General features: G+C 33.3%; 1 protein-coding gene across 1 annotated transcript in view; it reads right to left on the reverse strand.

Annotated features, from left to right (window-relative positions):
* The window catches only part of LOC120514297 (myosin-7-like), a 54,271-nt gene extending 36,841 nt beyond the window's left edge, over positions 1–17,430 (reverse strand). Inside the window, exons 1-8 of the mRNA XM_039734625.1 lie at positions 17,350–17,430; positions 15,953–16,089; positions 14,121–14,275; positions 12,154–12,257; positions 6,531–6,674; positions 3,548–3,704; positions 1,077–1,104; positions 639–735 (exon numbers count right to left, since the gene is read on the reverse strand). Of these exons, the coding sequence (XP_039590559.1) occupies positions 639–735; positions 1,077–1,104; positions 3,548–3,704; positions 6,531–6,674; positions 12,154–12,257; positions 14,121–14,217 (627 nt within the window). The 5' untranslated portion in view covers positions 14,218–14,275; positions 15,953–16,089; positions 17,350–17,430. The remainder of the gene's footprint in view (positions 1–638; positions 736–1,076; positions 1,105–3,547; positions 3,705–6,530; positions 6,675–12,153; positions 12,258–14,120; positions 14,276–15,952; positions 16,090–17,349) is intronic.
* Positions 17,431–17,849: the final 419 nt, after the last annotated feature.

Genomic DNA, 17,849 nt, shown 5'->3' on the forward strand with positions numbered 1-17,849 from the left:
GAGCCTAAATGTGTTGTTTTTTTTTCATAAAATTGACCTTTAGTCTCATAATATTATAATAATATAATATTCTTTTAAATAAAGAAAAATATTAACATGCTATGCAAATAACTAATTCATTTTGTTTAGTTTGAAATAGGGTCTACTGATTTCAACATTTCCATATAAATAGATTTACTGTCATTATACTACAGGAAGAGTAAAACAAATTTCTTGTAGAGGAAATTGTAACTAGTATGTGAAGATTAAAATAAGTGATTGCAGTCAGACTGTTTAAAGCTCTAACTGCATAATATTTGCAGAATTAAGAATCATTTTACTAGGTATGCTTATTTCAGTTTGTCAAGGCACATTCATTCTGCAATTAAAATTCCTTCTTTTCTTTCCACTAATGAAAATATTCTAAAATTGCTTCATTTAATTATGTTGTGAACATTATATATTCTTCATGGCTTTAAAAATGTACATTAGTATTTCCAAATTGCCTATTGGTATTAAATATTGTATATTCAGTTGGAGTAGCTGTAATTTTTCAAGCCCTACTTTATAAAAAAAATAGAAAAATTCAAAAGAGAAAACAGTGGAAAGAGCCAAAAAGGGTTTGGAAAAAGTAAAGTGTTTGTAAGTATTGGTCTTACTCCTTTTTTGCTGGATGCATCACCAAGGGCAGCCACAATGGCAAAATACTGAATAACACGTTTTGTGTTTACAGTTTTGCCAGCACCGGATTCTCCGCTAGGAGTGGCAGAAAAAAAATACAGAAAAAAGAAACAAAATACTAAAACAGCTAGTGCCTAAAACCAGACACACACATGAAAAAGACATGTTAAGAAGGCTGCAGAAAGAAAAAAAACTGCAAGAAAAAAAGAAAAGATCACAAAATTGTATAATTTAAAGAAGATCTTTCTAAAGAAAATTAAAAATGAAAATGTATTGGAAAAAGTTTTTTAACTGTGCATTAATCTGCACATAAAAATCTTGCATACTTTAAATTGTGTAACAATAAAATTTTTAACTTGAATACAAAATGAAAAATTAAAAATTTGATGCCTTTATCATGAAAATGACATACTTACGTAATAAGCATAGACTGGTTTTCCCGATCTGTAAATATAAAACAGAGCATTTGTTAGTGTTATGATTACATTTTTTCTTTTATAAGAAGAACCTGTGACCTATGTGGCTGTTTCCTAAATTTTGGAAGTTCAGAATTCCAAATACTTTATTATTTATGTTATAGGGTATGCTTGAGACTTTGTTGTCATATTATTTATTTTTTGACCCATCATTCTTTGCCCTAGTGACAGGTCACTTTTCTACCTTTTGGCAGTACAGTATTAGTCTGTCTGTCTTAGCAAGGAGTAGGACTTATTTCAAGATATAACAAAAACACAATTTTATAAATTTGATGAAGGTGACTACTGTTGTATGCCCATTTTGTTACTAAAGTATTTATTTGAAATTATCTGTTGGTATAAATCTTGCATCCTACTGTGTAAAACAGTACTATGTTTAATACTGAGATTAAAGCCCTACATATGTCTTCAAATACAAATCTGTGTGGAACTTTGCGTTTAACATCAGATCTGTGTTGTGACTCTAGCACTTTGTCAGCCATGTAGTATGGAATCAAATACCACATGCAGAATGATGATTGACAAGACATTTTGCAGTGATCTATAGTATTCACTGAGTCACCACAGTTGCAGCCACCTTCTATTTGCTGAGATATATTAAAATATGTAAAGCATGTAAATAATTGTAAGACTAACTTATGTATTTCCTGAAATATTATTTTTATTTATTTGCTGAGAAGTAACTTTTAGTGGAAAAACAAATGAAATTTAATACATTTTAGCAATGGTATATATTGTTTTACTTACAGACTTTTATTACTGAATTGTTTTAAAACTATATAGGTTATGCTGAAATATCAATTAATCTATGTATTATCTATAGCCAATAAATCTCCTAAATGAACAAGGAAGAACTACCTTTCACAGAATATGAAAATAATTCATAGATGAAAAAACAATGTAAAATTTAGTATGAATCAGCTAATCAACTTAATGGTAAGAAAAATTTTACAAATAATGGAATCAAATAATTCAGAGAGAATAAACAGTGAACAAAGAATGAAATGGGCAACAGAGACAAAAGCAAGCTATGATACAGACAAAGAGAGAGCTATAATTCATGGAATATCAACTTGGTTGGAAGGATAGAAAAACAATATAAAGTTTACTTTAAATCAGCTATTCATCTTAGCCAGAACAGTAAGGGAATACTTACAAATTATGGAATCCCAAATTTTTAACAATGTATTTTGTGAAAAGTGGAGTTTTTCTTTTTTAATCATAGTGGGGTTCCCTCATTTGTAAACTTCCAACACCATATGAAAATTATAATATGAAAATAAAATTATATTTTATTACATTATATATTTTATAAGTGACAAACCAAAATAGTAGTATGGTAGCGCTCCTGTGGCTGCAGATCTATGGCTATAACAAGCCCATTTCTAATGGTTAAATATACTGAGCACATACCAAATAGTCACCTGAAAAGGGTTCACAATTACTAACAGAAAACAAATTTACAAGTTAACATGGATAAGAGATGCATTTCTTAAAAAAAAAAACAGCTAAAAAATTTGCAAAAGCCAGTTAAAAACTTTTAAAGTGACTTGAGAATAAAACTGGATAATATACTATACTGGGAAGTGGTGGCCATTATACAAGAAACTTTGGCTATAGTACTTGACAAAAATGCTTTGGAGACAAGAACCTGTATTCCTTGAAATAAATGATAAATTAGGAAAGAAAATGTTTCAATCAAGCACTCCCAAGTTAATCTGTTAGCATCCTCATCATGGTTTAAATAATCACATGAAAGGCAAAGATAGTAATATGCAGACTTATTATGCCTTTATGTCCAGCAATATAAGGTATTACCTCATGATTAAACTATAACCTGTGTTCAAACACTACACCTCATGCTTTGATGGACCCTCTTGTTTGCAATTGCACTGTCTTTATTTGTGGTTCCTGATATGTAATATGAAAACTCTGAAACTTAAAAGATCTTTCGAGTGCTCTAAATTTCTGGAAACTGAAAATAACTTAAATTTTTCTTCAAGTGCACATGTAAGAACTACAAGCCAGATGTCAAAACAAGCTTTTTAATTAAATTTATGATCTTTATAATTAAGACATGCAGGTTCACTTAGCCCTAAGATCAACAGGAAGTACGTATCATGGTGTTAGGCATGGTTATGTCTGTCTTGAAGTAAAAAAAATATTTTAGTAGAATTAAAGGAAAACCAAATTATAAAACAGAAAAGGTCAATTTCAAATAATAAATATTTTAAGTTGTTAAAAAACAACCTCTTTACTGACTAAATGTGCTTTGGATTCTCATGATCAGAGTGAAGAGACATTCAGCTATATACACAACATCGATTAACACAGTAAATATTCAATAGAAAACAAGTATCATTTTTACTTTTAAAAATAAGAAAAAAAAACAAAATAGCCATGGCACTCACTGCGCAACATGTCATTATATGCATTATCGGCAATGGAATAGATGTGAGGTGGGGCCTCTGATCGCCGCTTCCCTTTGTAAGCAGCAACGACAGGAGCTGTATAGACTGGAAGCCACTTATAGGGGTTTACAGTTACACAAAACAGCCCTGAATAAGTCTGTAAAGACAAAAACAAACATTTCAGTGTTTAAAACCCAAGTGGAGTAGTCCAAAGTAAAGATTCCACAGAATTGCAACTTTCAGTGCATTCCAAAAAACACAGCTTGCTTACAAAACTTTCATAAAAGAATAATAAAGCATAAATGGATACTTATCTGCACTGAAGCAGCACTGGGCAAGAAGGGCTATGGAGCAAGCAGGGAATCTAAGGTTGTGGCATGACTGCTACAGTGCAGTAGCATTACTGAGATTTAGGTCTACCTTTCTTTGGTATACCATTTGACACACATCTTACTTTAAAATGTAATATAGTATTGTAACAATTTTGTTTGTTTTAATTGATCCATACTAATAAAAGACTAAATGTAGCATGAGGGTACAGTATCTGAGTTCACCTGGATTTTTCCCAGGTACTTTGGTTTACTTCCACATTCTCAAAACACACACAATTGCTAATTGGTGCACTCAGCCAATGGTAATAAATGATTGCATAGATTATAACATTGAACAATGATTTTTAAAGTCACTGAGCTAGCACTTCATCCCCCACTATCACTGTTTATACTAATCTAACAGAAATTATGTTAACCAAAATGAAATCGGTCTATTATATTGTGTGTTCAGTCTAATGTTTGTCTTAATGTATGAAAAAAAAATTGATTTGAAAGAACACACATCTTCCTTGATAACACTACATTATACAGTATCAATAAAGTAAATCATAATCACTTGACCATACTAAAATTCTTACAAATTTAAATTGTTTAAACATATTCACTTGCAAAATGAAACACTTTCTATCGTGTTACAAGTTATAACTTGGCAAACCAAACCATTTTAAGGATAGGAGTGGGATCTTTAAAAAAAGACTGTGATGGTGTACGACAATTTTGAAAGAAAACTAACTTGATATAAATTATTGTATTGATTTCTAGTTCCAATGTTGGGAGAAATCTCTGCCATTTTTTTGGTCATATACTGTTGCAGTCCTTATAGATTTTTTTCTACAGTATTTACTCTGCATGTCTGTTTAATTCTGCATTAATGTATTGGTTAGTTAAACTAAATGCTCTCCCTTTTCATACTGCAGAAGGTTATTTCAGTCCATAAAGCAAATGAGTTAAACACCTTCCATTCTTTCTCCATTGTTGGCTTGTAATATATCCCAGCTGACAAGTGCAGACTGGAGTCACAATATCATCAGCATCTTCCTATGCCAGTACTAATGTGTTCAGTAGACATGTTTTGCTATGCAGACTCAGGTTGCAACTCAGCAACTCCTAAAGTATCATCTGGAGATCCAATTATATGTAACATTAATAGCTACAAACAAATTGCTCAGTTTAGCACTTTTTATACAATCAAAATTAGGAGTCAAGGCTCCATGTTTTCTTTTTGACACTATTGTTACACTACAGACATAAAGAAGATCAATGTTAATTAATATCATTGTTGACTGTGTGCTTTTTCTGTTAACCAAGAACACTCAGATATAGTTGTAGGTTTGTGTGATTTTCACATGAAATTCTTGATAGAAAAAAAAATAGTGTGCCAGTCTGTGATATGGCCACTGTTAACATCACTTTGATAGTGACAAGAGAATAGAGTGGAAATGTTTTGGTTGTACAAAAGACCATTTAAGGTAATTGTGTGCCTCACTCAGGGGAGCTAAGATGGCTCTCCAGTATTTTGCAGCATCATTTTTCTTTTCTATCACAAAAGCAATAATCCTATTCTTCAACTTGTTTTGAGAGATTCCCAGACACAAATGTGTTAATAGTGTAAATTACACATGTGCAATATTTAACTAAATGTTACAAACACTGTCATAATACTTGGTGAGTTAAATGGATTACAATGCTGTTTAGTATTTTTTTTTGACATTTTATTTATTTCACAATTTATACTATTTATTGTTTTCATTCTTTTGGTATCACCATCTTTTTTGTGATCAAATATTTATTGGTAAAATGAAAAGGAATATAGATTATGTGTGTTTCACCTCATATTTTGCATCCAAAGATGCTTAGTCATTACAGCATTTTGCTGCACAAATATCAATTGATGATGTATTTGACTCTGCTAATTTAAGAGCCAGAGTTACAGCAGAACTCTGTATTTTAAAGGAAGGAAGTGTTTCAAGTTATCAACTAAGTACTCAGACTAAGGCTTCTGGTTCATCCTTTAAAAAAATGTCTTATTATTAAACCTTCACTTGTCTGGACTATAATTTTTTGGAACTTTCAAGTCTCTTATCAGTTCAGAAACTAAGGATTTGTTCTTTTTTGATCTGCTGCAGTTTACAAACAATAGCAAGTGTAATAAAACTGTGAGATGTATTATAAAATATCTAGTAGGTACTCTTGATAACCACTAAAGCAAGGCTGATAAGATTTTCACAAAAACAGTTTCTTGATATTTTTTGTATTAGTAACAGCCAGTCCATCATGGTAAAAAAGTCAACACATTACTTAATGAAAAAAAATACAACACTCAAAATATAATAGAAAACAAAAGGACACGTTAGTGTACAGGTTTTAAAAAGATGATGATGGAACCTACTTTTTTAGGTTACCACTTTGAGGTTTTGGATAATTACACCAATCATGAATGTTACATAATCTTTTTGTTTATCCACCAATGGTTAAGAATTATGATTGCAGTATATATTTAAGAATTTTCTAACTTTTATTTACTCAAGAAACAGTACTAAGTATGGTCCAGGTCCGAACAAGTAGACCTTATTTAATCATTCTTAGGTTTTTAAAGTCCTCAGTTAGTCCTATTTTAGAGGTTGCTTATGGATGTTAAAAGAAAAACTTACATAGATCATCCAGTTGCTGTATCGCCGTTTAAGATTTTGAAGCACTGAGGCCTCATTGAGATGAGTCAGCATGGCCATGTCTTCTATCATATCGAACTTGGGAGGATTCATAAGCTGAATATCATCTTCCTTCACAGTGAAAGTCTTAACAGAAAAAAAGATTCCTCATTGAAAAAATAATCCAAATATAAGACCTAAATCAAAAATCATCATGTATACAGTATTTACTAAGCCAACCAAGAAGATGTTTCCTAAATATAACATTTAGAAAACATTAAATAACATAATTTCTCAAACCTGCTTAACTTATATCATGGCCATGGTGGCTGACTATCCCAGCAACACTAGGTGCAAGACCTGAAACTGTCAAGGACAGAGCACAACTCCACTGAAGGACCCGCTCATGCACACCCACACAGGGCTAATTTAGATTGAACAATTAAACTACAAATCTTTGAAGCACTAGACACTGTACCACCATGACTCCATGGAGTACATTTATAGTTTAATTTTATATTAATGAATCTTTGCATATATGTTAAATGCATACATTTCAAGGAGGAACAGGCAAGAAAAAAGATAAAACCAACCATTTTGCATTTTTATTCACATTAGTAATGCATGTTCATTCGACAACCTACTGAAATGCACACTTTCTGTTTTCAAAGGCCACTGTTGTTTCACTGGACTAAAATTTTAGCTGGAGGTGAAAATGAATAACAACACAAGAAAAGTCTTAATGTTAAAGATACTTAAAACTAGAACAATCAACAGAGGAAGGCTATCCTCAGAAAACCTACTGTATATAATTATGATTATAAGTTCTCTATTTAAGGTTTGGGGTCTACCCTAGAAACACCTACACTTCATGGATCACCAGTCCATTACAACTCTACACTCCCTAAAATCTAGCATATATGTATTTCCAATGTGAGAGAAAAGGGCATGCAAACATGGTAAGAACATACAAACTCCACAGAGTCTGCTTTGGAAATTTAACCTAGACAACTGTAGAAACCACTGCATAACTTTACAGACCCCAGTGGTTAAAAGTCCAGTTGTTATTGCTTCTTATTATTTCTGGTTTGCACTTTTCACAAGCCATATAATCACAAATCACTTTGTAATGCAACACATGTCATAGTGCAAATAAAAGCATCAATTTGCATGTGCAGTCATGTGAAAATGCAAATGTACCCTTCTTTCAGCTCTATACCCTTCCACATAAGGAGACAATCATCTAATCCTTAGAACATCCTAATTTCAGTTCAGTAAAACTCAGGTATGAAAAGAGACATATTTTACTTTGCCATTATTTATTCAAAAAAATGAAGCCAATGTGCACAGGTCATGACTGAATATACAAGAACAGTCTTACTGATTCTGAATCATTAAAGGAGATAATTAAAGTCGGGTGTTCCAAATCAAGTTTGCATGATTTGGTGACAGTCAGGAAGTTCTGCTGTGCCAAAGACAAACCACACCTGCAGTAAACTCACAGAGGTCTTTTCTCATAAATCTGAGAATAGTTATAACATTTACAACTTTTAAAAATAGGTAGTTATTATAGTGAAACTACATAGTTTGTAGTTAAACAAACAAACTGAATGGTCTCCTCTAAATTATGAACATTTGTATTGTCTTATGTTCTTAATTGAATAGGTAAAAAACAAATCTGTTTTGGAACTGCGAAGTCAAATTCTAGACTTCATTCCAATTGAGGTTCTGTGGTGAGACCTTAAGTAAGCTGCACATAGATTAATGCCCTCAAACATCAATCAATTGAAGTAATGCTTTAAAGAGAGTAGACAAAAGTTCCTCTAATATTACATGAGACACTGATAAGCTTAAAAAGAAAATGATTAGTTCCACAAAAGGTGGTTCTACAAGCTACTGAATAATGTTATGTATCTTATTTTTCACATATGGCTCATGAACTTTGCTTATTTATTTTGCATATTTCTTGTTGAATAAAATATAACAAAATAAAAACTTTCACTTAAAGATGGATTTATCTAAATGCAGAATTAATTGAGGACAGGAAGTTTGTTAGTTTTACACTGATACATAAAATCATTGAAGTGAAAGAAGATGTACAGTATATACTTTTTCAGTAACATGATAAAACTGTGTAGGACAAAACAGCACTTACAAAAGAATGCTGTGACAAATGCTTAGAAGAAAAATGCACACAGCTAGTAAAAGGACACTGTACTGTGAAATGTATTGCACCATGAACACAACTTGAAAAAAGTCTAAAAGCAGCATCCAGGGGCACCGATTCCAAGGGCCTCTGAATGACAGGGGCCCTCAAAAATACTGGAACATAATTTTCAGTTTTTATTGGCCAGGTATATAAATTAAACTGAAAATAAGAACTCATTTACAAATTAGAAGCTAATGTTTTTTGCCAAAAGCAGCAATCCTTTGGCAAGTCTATACAATGTATTCTCTTCCTCTCTTTTAGCCAGAATATTTTAGCCCAATCCTCATGAACCTGAATCATAGTGTGGCATTCCATACTGTTAGCATACTAGTCAACATTAAACTGCAATGGCAAAACCAAATTCTGGGTTCCAGAAAAGGAAAGAAAGTCTAGAAAGGCTTGAATGAGAGAAAAGAAGGAGGCAGTTAGTCACCCAAATTTTCTAAAGGAAAGGTCAGTTTATTAATGTTAGTCTACTAACTACACATGCTGCAAACAAAACAGTTTACAGGATTGTTGACTCTGACCTAGGAACCAAAATATTTTAAAAAATTGAATTAGGAGCCAATTCAAATAAGCTGTGCAGGTATATGTACATTGAATTTCCTGTATGTCAGTAAATAAAAAATGACACATTTCAGCTACTAATGATTATCTTGCTAGACAGCTTGTTAATGTTTGTTAACACTTTCCTGTTAAACACACAGACTCATTTTACAGAATTTAAGCTTCTTTGAAAATGTCTGTTAAATAAAACTGACCAATAAGGGAAAAAATATACACATCATTACATTGCAACATTTAATATATTCAGGTAATTAATTTGTGAGACATGAACACAGGCACCATCTTATTCAATTTTGTCACAGTGTCTCATTTAATATAAAAAAGATCATCTCCTGACCTTAAAATTGAAAAGCACCACTTAGCTGGGGAAAAATTAAATAATGACTGCATTTAGTTTGTTTAAGCAATCAGGAGAGATATCTTTTTGGTCACATCACTTAATACAGTCAGAAAATGGTGTTTTCAAGCACTCCTTACATTTGGAGGCTATAGTAGTCATGCAAATTTGTCATAAGCACTTCATGTTTTACAGACATACTGTGAAAAAAATAAAGTAAAAATACAAATAATAATGAAGTGAAGTGCAGTGACAGTGCAGGTAGCTTATAAGGATATAAGCTCCTTTTCATCATTGATTTTATGACTCAATGTCATTACAAGTTCTTCCTCACCCAAGTTGGCTGTGCAAATACTTCTCTTTAATACAGTGCAACTGTGGGGTACTTTGATGGCTGTTATATATAAATGACAGTTGCCCACGTATCACTGTTTATTATTTTTTCTTCCTGACTTTTGTTGCTGATGTTATTGCCAGTTACCATAATTTTAACGTATTAAAAAGAGGTACACAAAAAATAACATCTAGAATCATTAACCTAAGTTCAAATATATTGCAATAGTTACTTATTTTTAATTTAAATATTAAAACCTTTTTTTTGGGAAATGTGACAGCCCTAGTAAATATGAGACTAAACTAGTGCTATAACAGCCTGCATAGGTAAATTTATCAGAAGCTTCAAATGGGTTTGGCATGGGGATGGTGACACAACCATTGTACAGTGTTGGTTTGATTCTGGGGAGGGCAATATGGTATTGTTTCAGAGGTCCCAAAATCTCTATGGACATCTCTGGTGCCATCCATCTATATGTCACTATTAACTGTTATAGGTGGCAATTAACTTGGACATATCTTGATTTGGATGTTCTGAAGAGAATGTATTGTGACAATTATGGACAGGAGACAAACACAAACATCATGCAAGTTGAGCATTTTAAACTCTCTGACAAAAGGGCATATTTAATGTTTTACTTCACAACTCAACAGGCAAATCATTGAACTTTAGCATGCCTATGCAATCTTACCCATTTTTAAGGACTATGGGGAGCACCACCAAAACAACAAAGCACTGTGACAAGTTGCGTCTCACCTCACCCTGCCCACTCTTTGTGCAGACTCAGGATGACCATAGACTGAATTATGTTATAAAGTTGCAGACCTGAGGGTAACTCATCCTTTCACCAGCAAGCAAATTCTTGGGGTTCCTGACTCCTGCCTTTATCACTCCTCTACTGCTCCTGGTGTCACTTAGCTCCCTCCAGCTATATAGCTTCTCCATCATTCAACTCCTGTCATCCACCAGGGTGGCATCCTCATGTAGACTGCTTGTCACTCTCCCTTCCTGCTGCCAAAAACACCAATCCACCAGGCAATAATGGCTTTCCTTTTTAAAGCACTCATGGCACAGCAACTTAGAAAGCTGTAGAACAGCCATGATTTGTCCATATGGTTTTCTGTAAATCATGAAATGCTGTATCTGGCAGTAAACATTGCAAGGACCTAGCCCCAGCCTACCAATATGTGCTTCTGCCTGCTAGCCGCTACAGTATCCAAAAGCAGCAATCACGTCATTGCAAGGCACAAAATGATGCTTTACTAATTTTACATATTTTTCATCCTTGCATTTGTCAGAGTGCTTTTTTGTTGACACTCATTTATTGACATTCTGTTGTCCTGTACATTTTTGTTATGGCGCCAACTTTTTCACAAGATTGCACAAATAAACAGTTAAATGATTTGATACCCTTCATAATCATCTGGGTAAATAAGACAGGTGCAGGTTCTTATCTATGTTTTTTAGATAAAGTATGTTTTGCTAAATCCTAATATATAAAGAAGAGTGGTAATAAACCTCTTATCAAACACCAATGACTTATTAAAAATTTTAAATAACTTGAAACTTGCACTGTCACCATGATAAAAGAATACTAACCACTTGGAAATGGACTGGGGTTTCTCAGGCTGTAACTCTATCTGCACTTGCTGTTGCTGGGATTTGGCCCAACATTCATGAAAAACGGAAAATATAAAATAAAACATGATATTAACATCTACTGACAATTTATGAATAATTATGGAAATTATGATTTACTTTCAGTCTTTTCAATAATTGAGTCACTGTCCTATTATGAACTAATTCATTACAATTCAACATTTTTAAATATCAGTGTATAATAGTATGTGTATGAAAATGCATATCCATTCAGAATCAAAGAGCCTTGGAACATTGCTTTTGGCAACAGATGTTTTTTCATGGTGGAAAATTACTTCATTATTTTCCAAGTGTTATTTGAGAATAAGGATAGTTGTAATTTGTGTTACCTTTAAAATGTTTTTAACATAGATAGATAGATAGATAGATAGATAGATAGATAGATAGATAGATAGATACTTATGCATACTATCCTCAGATTATTGCCAGTTAGTGCACTTTTTGTATTAATTCAATACCAAGTAACATATAATCTTTATTCACCCAAGTTGTTCCCATTAACAATTTTAACAAGACTTACTCTTCCATCAACAGTTTCCACGGTGACTTTGCCACCAACATTTTCTTTGATTTCTATTTCTACATAGGCCTCCTTTTCATCTGGAACCCAGGCCCTCTTCTTCCCTGTATACAGAAAAAGTGAATGAGTAACATGTTGAAATAAAACAATGCTTCATTTTATGACTGATGTTCTTTCAGATTTCCAGAGTCTGCTACATATATGTAAATAAAAACAATTTAATCTTAACAGATAACGATTAATAAATGCATGATACCTATTTCTCTTAACATCCAATAATGTCTCCAGCAGGGGTGGGCAAAGTCATTCCTGGAGGGCCGCAGTGGCTGCGGGTTTTTGTTCCAACTCAGTTGCTTAATTAGAAAACAATCCTTGCCAATAATTACATTTCATGTCATGTTAGTGCTTTAACTCTGCTATGTCAAGTCATTCTCATATCCTAGATTTTTTTTTCCATTCTAAGGATATCATCTAAATACTTTGAAGTGTAAAACGGATGCGTAATTCTCAGCCCTTCACTTTTTTCTCTTCACTTTTCTTCCAAGTATTTAATTAAACCAAATAGTGCACGATAAATACACACAGGTGTAAAGGGGAACAAGCAAAATGGAGAAATGCTGATTTCTTTTGTCATTTGCATCTTATTGCTAATAAGGAGCAATGAAAAACCGAGAATGCAGCTGTTTAAGACTTAAATAAGCAATAAGTGTTCAAAATCTTAGTGAGGGAGATAACTAAAATGAAGCAAAAGTGTTTCTAGAGCAATAAGTGATTCTTTTTAAGCAATTGGGTTGGAACAAAAACCTGCAGCCACTGCGGCCCTCCAGGAATGTCTTTGCCCACCCCTGGTCTCCAGAATGTTGTATGTTTTGGACAATACTAAATTTGAATAAATAGAATACTGTATATGGATTGTTTGAAAGCTACATATTTAGCAAACAAGATAAACTACATTAATACAATTGCCATAGCCATTCCACTTTATTGTCTTGAACACTGACTGTAGCTTGTAATATTTTATGTAATATAGAAGACTTGAAAATTTGATTTTATTTTTGATAACAATTAATGCCCCGTCAGCTGAATGATGAATGCGAATTATACCAAAGCTGTAAAATGGGCATAACCCGGGAGGCCATGGCAAGATAGAGCAAACTTACAATTAAACGTTTTAGAACTACATTTGCAGGCATTTGACAAAACTCATAAGGATAATTAAGGCTTCCAAGCAAAGCATAGATAAAATAATATGAATTGTTAAAGTCTGGGAGCATAAGCAACAGCTGTTTACAAGGACAAGCTTGATGCGGTTAGCATTAAAAACAATATGTGTGGAAAATTCCATGCATGGAACTGAGCTCCCCTAACAGTACTACCGATTGGTATAAAAAAGAAATATAACCCAGTAGCATATCATATAAATCATATAATATGTATCATATATAAAGCATTCTCAAAGAAAGAAAGAAAATTTGTTAATAATATATAAAAATATAGTTCAGACAGCATAAACAGAATATTATAATAAAGTTCAACGTTAAGTCTGTGTCACCTGCACCTGGTGCAATGAAATAATTACTTGTGCAATCCCTCAGACTATGTCTCTAAAAATTATCAATATCTTATACATGCCTGTACTGTTACACCTGTTATACTGTGGCTATCAAGCAACCATGTGTAGTAAAAGAAAGAAAGAAAGAAAGAAAGAAAGAAAGAAAGAAAGAAAGAAAGAAAGGTTGTTAGTTTTGAAAGCTGTTACTGACACTGTCCGTGAAGCATGCGTGTGTTAACACCCTTAGGCGTGCAGACAACGTCACCCATTTGTAACCCATTTAGGTTCTACGTGCTGATTAACCAAAGTCCACGTATTTATTCGATTCATCCTCACATGGACCATGCAAATTCTCTTTCTAAATGAGTAAGGAAAAGTCAACAGCCTGTGGCAGGGTTACGCCAGTGTAACGTACCGTCGAATGGAAGAGTCTGAAGAACGAGCAGCTCCTTGTCGCTCTTCCTCAGGTATGAGGCAGCCTCCCCAAACTCGGACATATCCAACATCGACATGGCGAGTGATCTGGGAGGGCTCGCGCAGACTGGGCTCAAGATGGCAGACCGTTAGGCTCTGTGATAATACAAAAGAAAGTGACAACAACATGACCAGTAATAGAAAAAATGCACATTTAGGAGGAACAATTTAGAGGAAGGGTTTGTGTAGGGTGAGCGTCGAACGGAGCAGGCCGAGCGAGTGGTACTGTCACTGTGCTATTAAAAGCCGCGCATTCTGTACGAAGAGGCGCCACGTGCGGGGCGTCCGCTCGGCTATTTAGTGCCCACCTGTCATCTCTACCACGTTGGCACTGCAGCCTAGCGTCGTTAACCGGACACAATAGCTATAGGCTGCAATAAAGGCACTGTAGACACAAAGATAACACTTCGTGTGATTTAGCAGACATTTTAATGTTACAATCCTAAACAGGTCAGTCAAGAAGAGGAAACATTCACGAAGCGCTAAACTTTGTTCAACCGCATGCCCTCGGAGAATTAAGTGATGCGAAAAAAGGTATGCAAATGCGATTGTGCTTGAATAAAAGAAAAGGTAGAGGAACGGTAGTGATGTAGTGACGATGTTAGTCTTAAAAACTGTTAGATTGAATCGGTAAGGTTTTGTCCATTTCGTAGTCCGTTTTATGGATTCAAAAGGCGTCATAAAATTTTGTTTTTCTGAGTTTTCTGCATACGTAATGACCATGTGTAGTTACTGATCATTTACTGTTATCTATTGCATATTTTTCAAGTTATTTGTTTGCAGAGTAAGTAAGCACCGAATCTGCAAAGAGGTTAAAGGTAGACAAAAAACGTCTGAATTATGTAATTTTGTATTTAACTCACTGACAGTGAATGCCTGCCAGAGCAATCAGCATCCTCGTCTAATACGCCAGAAGGAAACAGTTTTGGTTTTTCAAGTACCAGTTAACACACCATAGTGTTTCATAATATATTTTTCAGTTTAGAATCCATACATACAGTTCAACATATTTCTTTTCCATCTTGAAGTGCATATCTAATACCTAAATTAAATTTAATACACGTCCACACCAATGGTAAGTGTGTGCAAGACGAAAATAAAAAAAACCTTTGTTAAACCCGTACATTTGCTTAACCTTCAGGATCATTTTTGACCATTTTTATCCATTTTCCCTTTACAATCAAAGCCTTCAGCAGTGTACATCTGTTCACAAGTTTATTTCGTAACAAATAGTTGGCTTGATCCTTAAGCATATTTCAAGTAGTATACTTTCTTGTTCAACCTTATGGAAGAAAGTTTGGATTTAAAAACGTTTGCAGAATTTCAAAATGTATGTTTTTTCATTTGGTTTTATTTCTTCATCTTTACAAACGAATTAGACTAACATTTGAAAATTTAAAAAAAACAAAAACCGTGGATTTTCTTTTGTGGAAAAAATAACAATATAGCAAGTATTGAAAAATAAAGTAATATTATTAAATATTAACTCACTAAAAACTAAGGCATTGGTATAACAACAAAGCAAAATAATAATGAATGCAAATCTGTTCATTTTACTTCTTTCACTTTAAATTTTGAAATTAATAAAAAAAACTGTTTTTGTGCAAGGTTCTGCACAAAAATAACAGTTGACAGCAAATTTACATATAAAATAGAAATGTTGATATAAAAAATGTATACACATGTTAAATGAATCAGCCAGCGTCCCAAATAAAGAAAAAAATGAAGCTTTGTTAGTAGGAGGTACACACATGCAGACAGGGTAATACCAACCTTGAACAAAGTGTAGACTGGTTCATTAGGGCAACTCGTTTGCTTTTATTGTGTCTCTCAAGGTCAGGGTGAGGGGAGATATGTCAGAAATGCCAGTGTGTCATGTCCTCCTTTGCTCATTGGTGCTGTGTCTGTGCCTAGAATTACACAAAAGGCAAGCAGCATTTTTACCTCCCACCCTAGCACCCTCCCCACTCTCTAGCAAACTTAAGTTATTTTTGTATCACCAATTTTAATAGTGATTGGTGTCATACCTAATAAACTAAATTTTCAGAAAAATGCTACTAAATATAGATGAATGTATTTCTCAATAAATCCTTGTATTACAAGACAATTGATGCCTAAGTATTTTCATATTTTCTACATGCATTTTTGCAAGGACCATATCCAGAGTGGGCATTGAGGCACTTGGTTTTTTAGAACAAAAAAGTCAAAAGCTACACTATACTGTTACAAAGAAAGTATTCTTTGAGCAAAAAGAAAGATACAACTGTTTAAATTGTAACCTAAATGCTTTGGTGGTGTGCTATGAAGGTAAGGATATTATGTGTAAATCAACATTTACTTTATCGATATACTGTAACTTGAGACCAGGTAATATTATTAGGGAGTGACTTGTATACATTATCAAGTCAAAACCTGATAACCACCACAAGTCACATCACCTATACATTTTTGACTGTTCTAAAATAAAAAATGACTTGGCTCCATAAAGAATAAACAATAAATCTTATTGATATCCATTTATTTTTTGCAGTATAAAATCAAATAAAACAAAAAATGAAAAAGGAACCAATTTACATGCAAAAAAAGGAAGTAATATTTTTGAAAGTGTGATGTAACAACATCCAGTGGAAACAATTGATACAAATGTTGTTTATTATAGTGGATAATGAAATATTTAATTCTAAAATAGGTGCATATAACATTAAAATCGATCATACCATTAACAATATCATGACTTCAGATGGTTCCCTAAATAGACTAAATCTATCTATAAAAACTGATCAAATGCAAGAAGGTGTCTTTTATATGCGCACCTTGCTACTGCGTTAAAAAATGAAAAGCATGGATGTTGTATTTATTATTAGTCAGCAAAAGAAACGAATAGCAGCATGTAATATATGAACACTTTGTATTGCTTTTAAATGTCAATCTAAACTTATGGTTTGCCAAATGTAATATTGAAAAGTAATACAAGGTAAGGAAAAAACAGAAATTATTTTAGCAAAGTACCAAAAGGTACAATCTAGAAGCCATCAGATAATTTTCTTCACTTTGCTAAATAGAAGGGTGTTGACTTTATAATTGTTTGGACATTAAAGTAGGCTGTAAAAAAATGAAAATTGTTCTGATACTACCTTTTTGCATATTTATTAGAATATGTATTTACTTACCTAAGCCATTCTGTTGCCTAGTCCTTTGGAGTCCCCTTTTTTTTAAAGATTACTGACCTTGTCTAAAACAAAAGAGAAGATAAATGACCTTGTGTGTGGATTTCAGTGTCCCAAAATAGACAAGAATAAAACTCTGCTGCTAATTGCCAACATTCCTTTCAGAGACAGGCCGACTGTTGGCGAGAAGTCCATTGTTAAAGAGGTATCACCCTCCTGCTAGCCCCAGCTGCAACCACACAGAAGTAAAACTACCCTGATACAAGTGTTAACTAAAGAGTACAGCTTTCTATAAGTTCTAGTTACAAAATAACTATACACTGTTAATATTCAGTTTGTAAAAGACAATTCAGATATCTGGCTTGTTAACATCAAGTAATAAAAATCTGGGCATTTGTAAACACTAATTCTAATGGATGGCAGTGGCAAGTGGCTTTCTAACAACAGATTAATCTATAAAAAACAGCAGTCATAAAATAAGAATGACACGGCGCCACTAGACA

The sequence above is a fragment of the Polypterus senegalus genome, chromosome 14 (assembly GCF_016835505.1).
Source record: "Polypterus senegalus isolate Bchr_013 chromosome 14, ASM1683550v1, whole genome shotgun sequence".
Taxonomy (NCBI): domain Eukaryota; kingdom Metazoa; phylum Chordata; class Cladistia; order Polypteriformes; family Polypteridae; genus Polypterus; species Polypterus senegalus.